The 17,146-nt window shown below is 36.3% G+C and overlaps 1 protein-coding gene across 18 annotated transcripts in view; it reads left to right on the top strand.

Moving 5' to 3' along the window:
* Window positions 1–16,271, top strand: part of MBNL2 (muscleblind like splicing regulator 2) — a 1,807,613-nt gene extending 1,791,342 nt beyond the window's left edge. For 11 of the 18 annotated variants that reach the window (XM_044072969.1, XM_044072965.1, XM_044072967.1 and 8 more), the window contains 2 exons: window positions 4,299–4,352; window positions 4,670–16,271. In XM_044072969.1, coding sequence (XP_043928904.1) covers window positions 4,299–4,352; window positions 4,670–4,797 — 182 coding nt within the window. In that variant the 3' untranslated portion in view covers window positions 4,798–16,271. The remainder of the gene's footprint in view (window positions 1–4,298; window positions 4,353–4,669) is intronic. The other 7 variants (XM_044072970.1, XM_044072974.1, XM_044072973.1 and 4 more) reach the window with 2 other exon arrangements.
* Window positions 16,272–17,146: the final 875 nt, after the last annotated feature.

Here is a 17,146-nt window from a genome sequence, read left to right as displayed (position 1 = left end):
GTAGTTATAACTGGAGGAAAATGGTGTAGAGAAGGATTGTTATCCTTAACCCATGATTCTGTGATAACAAGTAAATCAGGCTTAAATAAAGTAATGAAGGGATTCATTTGGTCTGTTTTGTTTCTTCTACTTTATGCATTAAGTAGGATGCAGGAGAGTGGAGATGGACCCGGGTTAGAGTTGATATTACCTCAAAATAGCAGTAGGAGTAAGACTGGTAAACGTAAAGATGTTTGAGCAGGTGTAGGAGCAGATTATTAAATGATAAATGAGTACGTCTGTAGGAGGTGTTAGTAACTGAGGCAGAGTAGGATATGGTAGTACAGGGAAGAGGGAGGATACATATGGGCTGCTTAACCTTGACGAGTATACAGTATAGTAATATTCGGTGTAATTGGGTGAAGTAAGAATGGGGAGTGTTTGACAGAGCGACATAGTAGGTATTATTTAGAGGGATAGTAATGGGTGACAGCAGGATGAGCAAAAGTAGGTCGTTAGGGCAGAAAGTGGAAAACTAAAATGGACAAACCCTACACAAGCATAAAAGAAGATGCATTATAGCTAATACAATAGAACATTTAGTGGTATGTTTTTGAAAATAAAGTTATGTTGAACCAAGCTTGGAGAAAGTTTTGAGATTATATTGCATTTATGTTAAACATCTAACTCCATTCATACCTGTCAAGTGTCCAGAATTTTGCAGATTTTTGTCTCATATTTTTGGTCTGTCCCTCATGAATGTTGTGGTTTTCTGGCAAATCATTGAGAATTAAAATCACTAAGCAATGATAAACGCTTGAGTTTCAGACTTTATATCCTTCAGAAAATGCATGCTAAAGCCAAACCTGGTAGTCTAGCAACTTTCTAAATTTGTAAGAGCAGTATTTAAAATCTTTCCCTATTTTGGGGGCTTTATCCCCTTGTTATTTTTAGCTTTGTCCAGATTTCTTCTCTGATAGTTTGAGAGATATGAATGGAGTCAGATGTCTAACGTGGGTGTAATATAATCTCAAAACATTATCTGATCTTGCTTCACATAGCTTTTTTATCCTCAAAAATATACCACTTAATTGTCTTCTGGAGTAGCCATAATGTATCTGTCTTCTTTCATGCTTGTTTAGGGTTTGCCCATTCTAGTTTTCCACTCTCGTGGCATTTCCTTGACAACTATTGTAAATAAACCAGGAGATGGCAGACATCTTTATCTGGTGTGCTTTATTATAGTGGCCTCTTGTTTTCTTTCCATTAATAAGTATATCTAGTCAAAATGAGTGATACCTAACTCTTGACCGCAATAGAAAATCCTTACTAATTTCTCTTTTAACACTGAGAGTGTAATTCATCAAGTCAAACACTTGTAGATATAAAATAATACTGTCCCTTTGTTGGGATCTTTATTTGCCCTGTTCTTCAGAAGTGAAACCAGTGACCATCGGAATTCGGTACTTTGACTGTCCTGCTTTTGCTGAATTTATATAAGCTTGGGAAGAATCCATTCTGTATGCCAACACTTTACTGATGACTTTCATGTTAACATTAATTAATGATGTAGGTCTGTAATTTTCTGCATCTTTGAGGTCTTCCTAACCTTTTGACAGAACTAGAATCTTAGCTTTTCCCATACTAAGTATTATTTACCCATACATTTAAGCATTTCCGTTGAAGTCTGTGCAAGTGGTTATTCATAGACAGTCTAAAGCCATTAAGTTTTTTAACCATTCTCACATTGCCAGTAACCTTCCTTGTACTTGCACCTCCTTTCCCCAGGAAGAAAACACTACTCAATCCTGGAGTAAATTTATGGCTACCCATCCAGCCATTCAGGATGTGCTTAAATAACGATAGTGAGTCTCACTGCATAACATGCAGGAGTTTATTCCAAAGGTTTTGGAGATGAATGGATATAAATCTGTCCCTCTACCCTGTTTTATTTTTCTGATGGTAAAGATTTAGGTTCCTGGTTCTAATATTGGTAGGAGCTGTCATTCAGTCTCATACTGACACAAATGTTCTTCAGGAGGGGCTGACACAGACAAACAACTGGTATCTGACCATAGACTAAAACTAAATGCCAAGAAATGCATAATCATGTCCTTTGGGAAGTCACCCATCCCTGGTAACTTATCATATTGACAACACACCCCTTAGAGTTGACCCAGCAGTCAGACACTTAGGGACACACATAGATACTAATGTAGCCTTTAACCATCATGTATATACAGTGGTGAGGAAATCATTCTATGTTGAGCAACTTATAAACAAAGGTATGGCATCTAAGTCCAAGGAAGTCATTGTTCCACTGTATTTGGCATTCATCAGCCCTGTCATTGAGTACAATGCTCCCTTTGGTATGTACCTAACCAGGCATATCCAACAACTGGAACATCCACAGAGGTTCCTCACTAAAAGAATACAGGGCGCAAGTAAAATGTCCTCTGCAGACTGCCTCAAGTCCCTATCCCTGTATTCTGTCTCCTACAGGCTTTTGAGGGAAGAGCTATGCCTGACATACAGGGCATTGTCAGACCCCACTCTGATGGACCTCCTGCATGTCCACAAAACAAACAGCACCAGAATTACCGATTCTAAAGACTTAAACCTTGCTTGTGATATAAATAGGACCTTCTGGAGAGATAGATCTATATCCCAGAAACTACCGTGTCTATGGAACAGGCTCCCCATCCATGTGAAGCAGAGTTCCTCCCTAACCTAATTCAAGTGCAACTTGGACAATTGGATGGGAAATTGAAAATTCAACCCTTGTTTGTCACCTGTGTCTCTAATGAACACAGGTAACTTGTAAATGGTTCATCTCCAAGGCCTATGCTTACACTTATCAAAGGTATCAGAACTTGTCAGGGATTAGGGATTGTGGTGTATGGTGTATGTATGTTCGTGATTGTGGGTTTTGGGATTGTGAATGCTTCGGCTTCATAGTTTCGAAATGCTGAAATTCGAGATTTCAGCAATCCAAGATTATGAAGTGAAATCACACACACACACACACACACACACACACACATATATATATATATATATATATATATATATATATATATATATATATATATATATATATATATAAGATGTGTTACAGCAGGTGTGGGGAATTGCTGATTCCCACATGGGGGTAGGGGGCTTGCCCTTTGCAAAATGTTTATTTCAGTCATTTTTCTGCCTATTGATTTGTAGCTAATAAGTAAGATGAGGTATCTCAACTTATTTAGCTTTGCAAAGAGCTGGTCCTTTTGGCAGGTTAAATGTATCAGCATGTGCTCTGTGAGTTTGCTGTCAAAATTGTGGACATATCCAAACTGTACTATATTTTAAATGATGTTTTGTGTTTTCAGAAAAAGTGTGACTCAGTAGGTCAGCACTTAGCATTGTTGCCTCACAGTATTTGGTTCCCCAGTTTGGTTCTTGGCTGCAGTGTTTTCTTTGCAGAGTCTGCATATCCTGCATGTGTTCATATGGGTTTTCAGTGGGTGCATTGATTTCTTTCTTCCCACAACCTAAAGATATTGGCACTCCCCCAAATTGTCTGTGGGTGTATAGTGTATATGACGTATGTGAGTAAGTATGTATGTGTCAGCATCCTTGGATAGACTGGCATTCTGTGTTAAGCCTTATGTCTCGAGTGCTCGGCTAGGCTTTAGCTCTCCAGTGACATTGAAATGGATAATGACTTATCGAAGAATGAATGAAAAAATGAAATTACAGAACTGTGTGCTGACTTAATTTGAATGCTGAATTTGTGCCTGTCCATGATTATTCCACAGGCTAATTTTCTATGCTTAGAGAAGCGGATCTAGCCAGAGTGAGGTGTTTCCCTTGGATTGTAGATGTAACTGTTGTCATCTTTAGTAAGACAGCTTTCTTGTGTACATGACGTCAGTGTGGGTGTTTAGTGTTTGTGCAGAGAAGCTATAGTACTTGTTAATTCCACCAGAATGGAAGAGAGAACTCCTAGAGTAACAGTTGCCAGTTTCTTCTGCTGAATACCATGGTGTATAGTGCCATCAGTATCCAAATCCTGTGAAGCAGTGGTATCTGGATAGTTAGGCAAATAACATAATGCACTGAAAACAGCCAAATAAGTGCTTGTTGAAAATCAGAAAGGTGAATTATTTTTTATTAAGTATGAAGAAAATGTTTTTATCACTAAAATATTAACACTGTTTATGCTGATTATTTCAAATTCTGCACTGAAATTAAATATTGTTTTAGGAGCCTTCTATACTCAACTTTAAGAAAAAAAAAAATTATACCACTGCTTATAGTATTATTCTCCATTGCAGAACAATCTTGGATCTTGGATTTAGAAAATGACACCCCTGAGCTGTGTGACAATGGTTGGTATTAGCCAAGTGGAATTTAACTTAACATTTGAGATTTTTTTCAGTTTATATTTAACAACATTATTTAAAAAAATTCTATGTTTTGAAAATTAGTTATATAAAGTGTCAACATTTTTATCAGTTTTATACTAACTCATTTAAAATACTTTTCTATGCTACATGATTTTAATGACACTTTTGTGTGATTTCCATATTGCTTAGTTTGAAAGCTGCAGTTAAAATGTGGCATTTTAAATTCAGATCAACACAGACTAAGATTGGTTTTGCCCGTGGTTTCTTTATAATGTTTTTCTTTTCCCTTTCTTTAACAGATTATACTGAAATAATCAACAGAAAAGGAGTGGAGTGCCAAGATGTCTCTCTGAGAACCCCAAAACAGTCTTTCTGTAAATACTATGAATTTCCTTCCTCACTGGAATTGTCAACAATTGCATGCTGAATAATATAGAATATAAATATATATATATATATATATATTTTTATTATAGACTAGGATATCAGATAAGGACCATTTTACTAGATAAGGACCATCTTACTGTTTTAATCATGCAGGTTTTAAAGGAAGAAATCCAAAATGTTATCCAATTCTGGATCTTCCTTTATGAACATAAACACTGCACTTCCCTAGTTAAGATCTGTGGCAGTCAAAGATATAGGGATCCCTTAACAGAGCAAAGGCAGCTGCCATATTTCTCTTTGAGGTTCGATCTTCAAGGGAAAATGGTAGGTTTTCTTTTGGCTTTACTTTTTTTTAATTTTGGTTAACACTGAAATAGGAATCCAAGCTGCATATTTGTGTGGCTAAGTTGGAATCCTTGTCCTAGAAAGAAATCTAAACGCCACCATTTTATTTAATGTAATAAATTCTACAGGATTGTATCTTAACATCACACATTGAATCACAACACGTAACCTGCAAAACTCAGTTTCCTTATTACCAGTAGTGGTGAGCTGTGTTACTGATCACTGTTTAACTTAAATCATAAACACTTATACATTTCAATGACTGTGTTTCATTTCTTTTCCTGATCTCGGATGGATCATTTCTTCTAGAGCTCTACTTTTAAAGCAATATGACACCCTGTTCACCAGAAGATTAACACCAGTGTATTCATCAGGGCAGTTCATTGGTACAAGTTATGCTTACTTGTGATGAAGAAATAACACTAAAACAACTGCAATAATTTGTACACATTCTTTGTAGAATTAATTTACTACGGCCAAGGGGAGGTGCAGACATTTCACTAGCTAGTAGTCAATATAAAACATTCATAAAACAACCCCTGGGGAAAAAAGCAAATATATTAGGTATGCTTCAACACAAAAGGCAGATTTGAGCCGCTGAATTCTTTTAAAATTAGAAATAAAGCATAAGAAAATTATAAAGCAGTGATGGTGTGGTAATGTAAGCTTTCATGTCTTGTCACTGCACTATAAAAGAGCTGAGATATGAGTTACAATTGATTCTCTTCCTGCGCATATGTGTGTGGCCTTTAGAATGTATACTCATCTGGTTGTGTTTCACTTGTGTACTACAATTCTTTTTAAACTGCACTAGAAGTAATTTTATTTCAGAGCCCCACTTTTCCAGTTACAAGTATTTTGGGACAAAACCAGTTGCTGTTTTTATGTTAGATTCACACACTTGCCCATTACAAAAAAAAAAAAAAACACTTTTAGACTGTAGTTCATTATGGTTTCTGATAATATCAAGCACTTTTAGGTGAAATGCATATGTATATATATGTAATGTTTATGGCCTTAATGAAAGACTTGAGTGTTCTAAAATGTAGTTTCTGTAAGAAATATAGATTGGTAGAACCATTTAATGAAGTACTGCTATTTAAATTATATTCTAAACTATTTTTAAATTCAAAACTGACCATTATAACTAAACATAATTTGTTTTACAACTTTTCAACAGGCTATGTTTTTCATATTAAGAATACTGTAAATGATTTTTTACTGTCCAACTTTATCTCATTAAATATAACTGAAAATGTTTGGCTTATTTCATGTCCTGATGAATAGAACATCAGTTCTAAAAGTTACTACTTTTAAATAAAGTATCACAATGCATATGCATTGCTGCATATATTCTAGCATTATATATACACATCTGTGAACCATTAACTAACTTCACAAGTTTTGATTAAAGCAGAGTTTGCCTTTGCTGCCATACTTTGGCATATTTTTCATTGCAGTAGTCAGAGTCAGCTCTGTGATGTAGAGGTTGAAGCAATGATTACAGCACAGCTGAACCAGATCAAATTGCAGCACAGTACGTAGGGTAACCATCTGGGGTAGGAAGCAAAAATGATGATGGTTGTCTTCTTATTTTGTTCATGTGACTGAGGTGATATCAGGCTGACAGGCTTGGTCATCTGAAAACTACCATCATGGAGGTAGGGCACCACCTTAGTAATAGATGCTAACCGTAATGCTGCCCCTTCCCCCTACCCTAACCCTACAACTTACCTTGCTAAAAACCCTCATGTAACACTACCACTGTACAAGACATATTCAGACACACAAACATGCACAAACACATGCAAATGACATTACATCTATCCCCTTGTCTAACCCTGACCCTAGCCTAAAAATACAAATGCATAAAACCTATCCACACACAAGGGTTAAGTCTCTTTACATGGTGTTACCCCATTGTGTAGCCACAGTACTTCATGCACAGAGTATGTATTCAAATAACCCCCCCCCCCCCCCCCCAGGATTCAGGAAAAAGGAAGACAGATGTGTATGGGTTGGTCCCATCCCAGTGAATTATGAGACCAGAATTATGTAAAAGCAGTTGTCATAACTTCCAAGAAAAATTGTAGCTTGGCAGAGCACAAAACATTTACATGCTAATGTGTTGTCCCACAGTACATAGACTAGCAGCAGCAGCAGAAAAAAAAGTTGAAAAGCCATATGAAAACAAAGATGTTAGCCACCTCACCATTCTCTGTGATGCAGGCTAACCTGCTAACACACCCACACCACTCCCTGTGATGCAGTCTAATCTGCTACTACACCCACACCATTCCCTGTGATGCAGGCTAACCTGCCATCACACCCACATAGGCACCACTCCCACACAGTCAGGTGTTTAGGCTGTTGCCATTGGGATCTTCCTCAGCACTGGAACCCATCATTACTGTGTTATGGTAATTGCCTTTGCTGCACTGTCATGCCAAAGAAGTCAAAAGAGCTGATTAATCTCTGTGTGACCTCACAGTGGAGAACACCAGAAATAGTTACTGTTACATTCTATTGGATCTGTGGATGGAAAATAGAAAATTTACCCCAGGAGTGCTCCCTGTACTACTAAAGAACAGAGGCAACTCCTAAGTGCTTTATCCCATGCACGCTTCTCCTCAAGTTATGTATGGTATTCTCATTATTGGTAATATATAATTATCGACCATGGGATGGGTAAGGCCAATTTCTAACCAAACAGGATAAGTTAATTTGAGTGCAAAAAGGGAAACTGGCTAGTCTTAAAATCACCCACAAGGGCAGCTAGCCTAGTATTTAGGTACGAACCTATGAGTAAGGTAATAGGTGTATGAGGAAGTAATCCTTACTGGTTTTTAAGGTCATTGACTTTAGGTTTGAACTCTTCGCTGATCTGTCATGTTTTCCTCTGGCACATACTCGTTTGTTGTGTGACACTGGTACATATGGTATACCATCGAGTAGACCGTGCTCCACACGTCAGGGACTCCAATACATTTGCATTCTTCTGTGCGTTGTTTGCCATTAATATGATCCATGTTTGAGTCACAGTAATGACAGGTCAGCATAATAAACATGGTGTGCATAATGTATTTATATAGATGTGCCCTGTGTTTTTTATTGTGAAGAATTCTCCTAATTCCATTCTTGTTGTGATTCCAGAGCAGACACTTTCAAAACAAGAATTTATTTTAAATTGGGCTACTTTGAAACTGCTGTACTAGAATTATTGGAGTAAAAGTAACAGGTCATGATTGTTTAATGTTATCATTCAACTTTCTATATATGTCTTGAAAGTTACCAGGCATATCAGACATTTTCAGACAATTGTAGTTTAACACAGACAGTACTTCACATTGACTACCTGTTGACTAAATTCATAAAACGCAAGTGTCTAAAGTTAGAAATCAGATCACACTGCCTGCAGAATATATGGAGCTTTGCAAAATATGGTAAAGCATTGTTTTTGAGAATGTTCTTTTTTAGTTAAGCAGCTGACATTACCAAATATATATTCAGTAAAGGATGTTTAAAATAGTGTAGACTGGGTCAAACTAAACTGTTAATTAAAGTAAAATACTCCAAGCAGAGCTAGGAATTCATGTAAAAATGGCTTACAGCTTAACAGATAGTGTTGCTGAGGTTATTCAGATGAGATAAAGTCAGTACAGCAGAACCACAGTATGGAAAAATTACGCAGTACTTTGCAATTCTCTTTTATTTTAAAATATATTTAAAATCTCAGATTTATACATATCTTTAATACAGAAATATAGAGAAATAAAACAGATTGTATTTGCATCTATTCAATACTTTAATGATTAGGGATACATTTTATTGTGTGTCATTTAGGATTCTTTAATGTATCTTCAGTACTATTGTACCAAAATATTTCATTTTTAGATGTGTTGCATATTATCTTGTAAATTACAGTTATGTCATTTTTGTTTTATGGAAACAAAATAATTTTTGTGATGATTTTTAGGAAGTATTTTTTTTTTTGTTAAGAAAAGAAAGTAGGAGTGATAGCAGTATTGTAAGTTCTTATACTGAGGAATGTGCATTTTGTTAAATATTGTCAACATTATCAGTACTACAGGTTCTGCCCACCTGCTTCAGTAAGGCAGAACTCAAACCTGTCATGGCATGGCACCAGTTCTGATGAGTGTGAAGTCTTACATCCTTTCTGCATCTGTTTCCACTGTAGAAAAAGAAGGTGCTGATCATAACTTGAACAATCACAAAGATTTATGTTTTGTATTTTGTGTATACTATGGCAAGTTCTTGTATTCAGATTGTAAATAACAGTTTTTCAGTAAGGTGACCAGCTTGTTTGAATTTGACGGGCCCAGTAAGTCATTAAAATCAAAGCTACCCGGTGTCATTTGTTTACTTTAAACCATTCGGTGGCAGTTGAGATTTTGTGATTTATCCATTTACTCATAAAGCCTTATTTACTGAAATGCACTGTTATGACAACATGGTCACCGGCTGTCCAGCTGTATGAGGTGTTTTTACAACTGGATACTGCCACTTAACTTTTTACTTACTCTGTATTTGTTAAGCCATAATGTGCTGTATTTGCAACTGTAATATTTTAGTTGTTCATATCACAATATTAGGCAGCCTTTTGTGGCAGCCTAAATTAATGTCAGCTAAGAATATTGATATTTTTTAAACATATTGTGTTTATTATGTAGTAGTTCACTGTTTAGTACTAAAGGGTAAATTATTGATATTGTTTTGAGTATTTTACATTTTGAGTACCCATTAAAATGTTTCCAGTTTCAAGTCTTTTCTGGTTGTAGATAGAGCCTATAGGCTGAGAAAACCATTTGATGAAGTAGTATTTGGCTAAAGTAGGGTTTGCTGTGGGCTACTTAAATAGTTAAAACAGTATGCATTTGAAGTCCTAAACCAAAAAAAATATGATTTTCAACTAAATATTTGGACTGTCCTTGGAAAGTGTAAATCATTCAGGAGGCAGCTACACTTACATGCATTTTGATGTTATATCTCTTGTTTGCAAGTATTAGTGCATTTCAAGACATGCTGTAAACAAATTATTTGTATACACTAATTCAGAAATGGTTGTTCGGCAGCAGAGACATCCCAACTGCCTCTTTTTTAAAGTAAATGTGAGGCATTCCAAGAGGAGGCCATGTATATACTTCCACATGTTTACGTTTTTCCACTTGCTCTAACAGAATTACTAACAAGGACCTTTTAGTACAGAAAATGTCCTGCTTTATTTGCATGAGGTGACCCTCAAGACTTGCATAACATTCCCCATATATATCAATTTTTCTCTCAACTCTCTGACAAGTAGTATCCCTCCATATCTTTTCACCTTTCAGCAAAGTTTTCCATTAAGAAATATTTCCTGATGCCCATTCCAAGTTCCCATTCATCATACCCAGTCATGCTATAGTGTTTTTATCTTGGTTTTTCTCTCACACCCATGGTTGTTACTTGGTGTAAATAATTACTTGTAGTCTGCAGTAAATTATCCCACATAGTTTTATATATGTATGTATATGTATATATGTATATATATATATATATATATATATATATATATATATATATATATATATATATACATTGTCATAATTCCCTCTGTGTATTTGCAGTATGTAGAAGTTTTGATGGTTGTGTATTATTTCGATTATTTTTTTTGCTCCTCCTTCACCACCACTTAAATATGATGTTCTGAATAATGCTCACTAGATATTCATAATGTGCTCCTCAGGAAACCCTCATCTGCAGAGTCAGGCTGACTTGAAATGCAAATAAATGCTGAGAATCTCACATGAGACCATCAAATCATGTTTAACATTGTATTAATTATTGTGTAGCTGTTCTAGGGATTGTAATTCCAATCCTCGGGGTAGTAATATTGTAAATATAAATTTTGGGAGATATATACTAAGTTTGTAGTACCAATAAGCTTTCCTCCTACTCCGAGGTACAATGTTCTTGGAGTTAGTATAGTAAAGTAGCAGGGCTGTGTGAGGCAGAATCCCCAGAGTTGAATATTGAGGGGAGAGAAGGCCACCTCCACAGACATACATATATGCTTTAATGCATTTAGTGAGTTTAAACATTTGCTTTTAGTTTTGAAGTTCCACATTATTTTCCAAAGTTACAGGATTCACAACTACCAGTTTCACAATTCCTTTCCTCGGTACATTTCCCTTATATATCAAGTAACATTGAACTTGCTAGTTGGAATTGTATTCTGTTATCCTGTGCGGCAGTGCCTTCTGGGAATTCATTATCCCTACATAAAGCACTGTTTTTTATGCCAGTCTTAAAACTTTCACCCCCATTTTTCATTTATCTTCTCAGTCTAGCCACTAGTTTTTCTTCTTTAGTTATAAACCATTTTCTAGCACATTGTGATGGGGCACAACTTTCATATTCCATGACTAGATTCCCTTCTCTTTTCCTTGGTGTGCATTTCAAGTGTTCTGAGTCTATACTTGTATTCCTTCTCCTCCTTTTTGCTTACCACTTTGGTAACCTTCTGTTGTATATTGCCAGTAAGCTTATGTCCTTGTCTTGAAACATCCTTCAAAAGCAAGCACTGTATCTTTTGTTCCAGATGAGAACTACCAAAGTCTGTATAACGTGGAATGATATTGGCATGTTTAGTAAACACATCCCCTCCAGAATTGCACTGAGCTTTGCCAGTGCCCTTTCACAGCTTGATTTGGCCTGGAGAATGCATAATGCCACAAGGTATTTTCATAGGTTCTTAGATTCATATGTTCTTACTAAATTTATGATGTAGAAGATCACAGAGAGGCTGAGCCGTATTACCCGTTGTTGGTGAGAGCCTAACCACGTCCAATATTAAGTTGATGTTCCCCTCATATCCCAGGTAAAAATTTGTGATTGTTGATCCAGTCATCCTGACGTGGTCTCATGGTTGTTAGGAAGTACTCTGTTTAGTACTTAAGAGCAGCTTGTTCCAGAAAAAAAGAAATACATTGGCTTAAGTACCCGTCATGCAGTCTTGTTTTGTTGATGCAGGAGTATAGGTTTAGGTCTGTAGAGTGGATGTTAGCTTTACCACTGGTTGTGCTTTGGTGAATAAGTTCAAGGAGTCCTATGACATTCTTAAACACAGAAGGGTAAGTAGAGTTCACTCCTCAGGAGTCTGTACAACAGTGAGTAGTGGGTCACAACTTTTAGTCTGTCAGACTAGTTAAGGGAACTAAGACCTGAGATCTTTTTGGTGAGGAAACATTCAGGTCTCTTGATTTACTTTAGGCGCTTAGCATGCTGAAGGGTGAAGTACTAATTCAATGATGACCTAATAAGAGAGGAATAAAGTGGATCAATAAGTTTTTTGGGACTTTAGGATATACCATGAAAGAAAAATTGAGAAAGATAGAAAGATTTTCTAACCATCACAGAGATGTGATGATCAAAGGAGAGTCTGTTATCAGCATAGATGTACACATTTCTGATGACTGTGTCAGATTTAAGTGGAATATTATCCATATGGTAAGTGGTATTGATACTAGCGTTACAATGGAAACTATGCTGCATTTTTTGATATTCAGAGTAAATCCATTATTAGCATGCCAGACATTTGTTTGGTCCAGACTTTGAATTTGAGTATCAGTTGTGATTTGATAATGGTGTCAGTTTGATTAGCCATAGTCCCTGGCTGTCAGCTTTCATATCAAAAAAGTATATACCAAATAGGAGGAGGCCCAAGACAGAGCACTGTGGGACACCACGAGTGATGGTTTTCAGTCTTTACAAATACCCCTGACCTTAATGGTATGTGTTCTGTCAGATAGCCAGTTATGTGTCCAACAAACTATGTATTGATTAATTGATTGAGGAGAATTTGTCAGTAATCTCAGCATGAGGCCAGTGTTGAAGTCCTTGGTAAGGTCAAAGTAATAAGTATGGACTGTAGTCTCTTTCTCCATGTATACTCAGTAGTCCCGTTGGTGAACCCTGGATGGAAGCTTTCATATCAGAGGTGTATATACCAAAGAGGAGGGAGCCCAGGACCGAGCCCTGTGGGAGACCACTGGTGATGTTTTTCTGTCAATGGTAAATACCCCTGACCTTAATGATATGTGCTCTGTCAGATAGCCAAGTTATAAGTTCAGCAAATTATGCATTGATTAATGTTGATTGAGAAGAGTCTGTCAGTAATCTCAGCATGAGGCTGGTGTTGAGGGTCTTGATAAGGTCTAGGTAATCACTATGGGCTGCATTCCCTTTATCCATGTATACTCAGTAACTCTCTTGAAGAACTTAAATAGGTAGAGTAGGCATGATTGACATTTTACAAATCCAAAATGGTGTGTATCCAGGGGAGATAAGGTCTCCAACTTTGCTGCTTATTAGTTCAGCTGTAATGCATTCCATAGCCTTGCAGGTAATAGTAATGAGGCTAATAGGACTGTAACCATATTTATGCAAAGGGCACTGCATCATCTAATCTCCACACCTCCGGGATGTAACCAGTGTAAAGACCCAAGTTGAAAAGTTGATGGAGGAGTTTTGCTTGGTGGGAGTTGGCACCTGTCAGCAGACATCCAGGGATATTGTTAAGACTCATATAACTGGCATTTTAAATGTTATAAAGTGCCAAAAGGACTTGGTCTAAAGTGTTTCATGTGTTCTGTCAGTCCAGAGGGTAATCATTCTAACCCATATGATGTCCCTTAATTTCCCCCACAGGACTACTTAATCTTCCCACTGAACCCCTGCTTTCACTTTTCTACCCGCCATTGAAAGCCACAGAGTCTTGTGGGACGCTATCCTCCTGCTTAAGTATCACTGCATTTTGTTGGTGTTACTGAACTGGCTGACCTTACAACACCTCAGCTACAAGCGTATTCCCAGTTTTGTATGTGCTTCATATTTTGTGGTATAGGTGTGCAGTTTCATAGTATTTTATCAATTTCCATTGTAACTAGAATATATCCTAGAGAAGACATTTATTGGAAGAGATGATAGCATCAGCAACTTGTTTTCTTTTAGTAGTGTTATAATTCCAACTGCTAAAAAAAAATCTGATGCTCATAAAACTGATGAAATCCCCCCCAAAAAATTGATTAAGATTGACAGGTATATGGGTTGGCATGTGGAACTCTTCATTTTATTTCTGAAGTAAAAACTGTACTAAAAACGTACCACAATGTTGTACATTACAGTTGAACGCATGCTTATGTGTGGCAGACTTCTTCAGTCCTTGATTCTGCTGAAAAGGAAAGAGTCATTGGAGTTTTCATTATTTGAAAAGTAGTAGAAATTCCAACTTTTAAGCTCCGCCTTAAACAATGTGTGTCCATGTGAGCGGACCCATCACTGCTTCCGCACTGAAGTGTGTGTAAAAACTCCACTCAGCACTGCTGGTGATGGTTAAGTGATGTCTACGGTTTAATTAATGGCAGCAGACTCTACTGAGAAGAACCTAAGTTTAAACTAAACCCATAGTTGTCCATAGGGTGCAGTTTGCAGGGGAAGGAAGATTGTCATCTGTGTCAGTATTCTCATGTTATCTGTGTTGTGAATCCTGTGACCAGCCATCAGCTGCAGACTCAGTTCTGCATTCATGTTTATCCAGTGCTTTGTGATCATTTGTGCTTTCTAGTTTAAAAAAAAAATCCAGTGGCTCTTCAGTAGATTCAACATCTAAAGAAGTCTGCCACTCAGGCAGAAGTACTGACCTGTAATGTTGTACTAGATGTTTGGTATCTTGGAAACTTTTAGCTCTTTTTTTACCCTTTATAAATAAAAATAAGCTTTCCATAACATGCTGTCTTTAGCACTGTTAAGTAGCATTTTGTAAAAATGCCATTTTTTGTGATCTGTGTAGACTCCCTATGTTTTCATGGTCTGTTTTTCTTGTAAAGTTGTATTCTGCTATTGAAAGCAGACATTTTTTTCACAGAATACAGAGAAACCTTATCCCTGAATTGCCAACAAGTGTACTGAGTATAGACCTAACTACAGGAATGTGACAAAATTAATGTCCTTTAGCACTGTTTATTTAAATGTTGTAGTGCTTTAACATACTTTAAAGTGAGTAAAAAGGTACTACCTTGAAATTTCTAGTTACCTAAAAAAATAAATGTTTTATGCATGTACTGAATATATAAATGTATGTCTTGAACAGCCAACATGCAAGTCTCCATAAGATGGAAACTTTTAAGAGGCATATAATTTTTTCAGAGTTCGCTGAAAATTTACTGAGTGGCACAAATGTATGTTAAAATATTGCCATATCTTCAGTTTTTCTGAGTAGTGATTTATCTCTGCATCACATCAGTATTCATCTTTTGTTTCATTTACTACATACGTTTTATCAATATTATAGTCATTTTCCCTTTTCAGCAGTCAGATGTTACCATGCTCTTTCTCAATCTAAATTTAGAGTAGTAAAGTTTTTCTTGACTTTTTAGAAAGCTTTATCAGTAATTTTGCAATTTTTCCATAATTTTACATTGTGATGTCACATTCTTGTAGGAACTAGGAAACAAGCTGGTACAGGAAATGTTGAGATGCAGGCAAAATTATAGCTACAGACATTTCAAATACCATTAATTAAATAGATGAGGTCACATGAAATGGATATACCTAGATACTGGATAAGTTGTTTTAGCCATTGCTTTTACACTGTTATGTATCGGAATGTAAAAAATGGGACTGTCTCCTTGGTAAAGGTTCTGTTGAACTTTTTGCAGTGCATACTGGTAGCTTTTCCAGAAAGAAGACATAACTGTCCCCCTCTCAGGACTCTGACAGCATGATATTGTTTAGTAACATTGTAGTAAAATGTGAAACAGTCTGTTAACAACAGAATGATAGCAGGTGAGCACCGTAAGACCAGACGTCCCGCAATGCGAAGTAGTTTGAGTACTGTGGAATTCATTATTTACTTGTTAATAAGCTGTCATTTAAATAAAGAACTCTGTGCCACCAAAACACATTTTAAGCCACTTAGTCATTTGATCTGCTGTATGTCAAAATTACCGCAAGTAAAAATAACTTCCTTATTGGAAACCTTTTACAGTAGCCATTAGCTACAATTCTGTTTGTAATGTTGATTAGGTTTATGTTGTATGATGAATTAAGTTCATGCAAATGGTGTAAGACTATTCAGATAAAGACAAAAATTAAAAAAAAAAAAAAGACTGATGTTTTCTTTGTGTGGAAAATTGCATTTTTTTTTCTGTTAACTTTCTGTACTATTTTGATATAATGTGTGTTACAGTGAAATAGTGTACTATTTATAGTATTCAGCTTAGTCTGATATTTAAATACAGACTTGTACTTTAGGAGGCCAGGGCATTGTAACTCTAGAATGCATATGTTCTTCAGTGCAAAAAATGGATGAAATAAATTGTTCTTCTTTGGTCATATGTGGTAAGTCATGAACAAATAATTTAAATGTATTAGGAAGCAAAGTCTTGTCATCTCTTTAAGATGTACATTTCTGCTTTAGCTGTAGTTGCTCTTCAGATTGCCATTTATATGATCATATTGTATCAAGATAGACAACTTTGTGCAGCTTGAGCTACCAGTTACCAAGAGACTGTAAAGATTTGACTTCTAGTTTGTAGCTTCAAATACTTTTAAAATAGTATCTTGATGCATAGTTGATATTTGTTTATATGGTCTCTCTAGTCTTTTTTATTATGTAGCTCATTTTGTATTTTAAAAGACAGTTGCCTTTTTCAACCACTAAGTCCCTTCTGTCTGCAGCATTTCAGTTTCACCCTGTTGTCTTACAGCTGTGGCGTCATTTCCCTTTCACCCTTTCTTCCTTGTTTCTGTTTCTTTTCTCACACTGACTTTAGACTCTGCCTCCTTGGATTTTTGCTAAGGCTTAGGCTGAACAAGGCCATCAGTGCTCATCTAAATCTGTTGAGAGACATGCAAATCTTTGTTATGCCCCCTAAGTCCACAGCAACTTTACTTAAGTAAATAAACAAGTATTCTTCCTTAATATCATACTGTGGGTGTTGCCAGGTTTTCCTTGGGTTGTGTTTAACTGTTTTCCGATTTTATCA

The sequence above is a fragment of the Protopterus annectens genome, chromosome 5.part1 (assembly GCF_019279795.1).
Source record: "Protopterus annectens isolate FY-2018-M chromosome 5.part1, PAN1.0, whole genome shotgun sequence".
NCBI classification, from domain to species: Eukaryota; Metazoa; Chordata; order Ceratodontiformes; family Protopteridae; genus Protopterus; species Protopterus annectens.
This window is presented reverse-complemented; position numbering and strand designations above follow the sequence as displayed.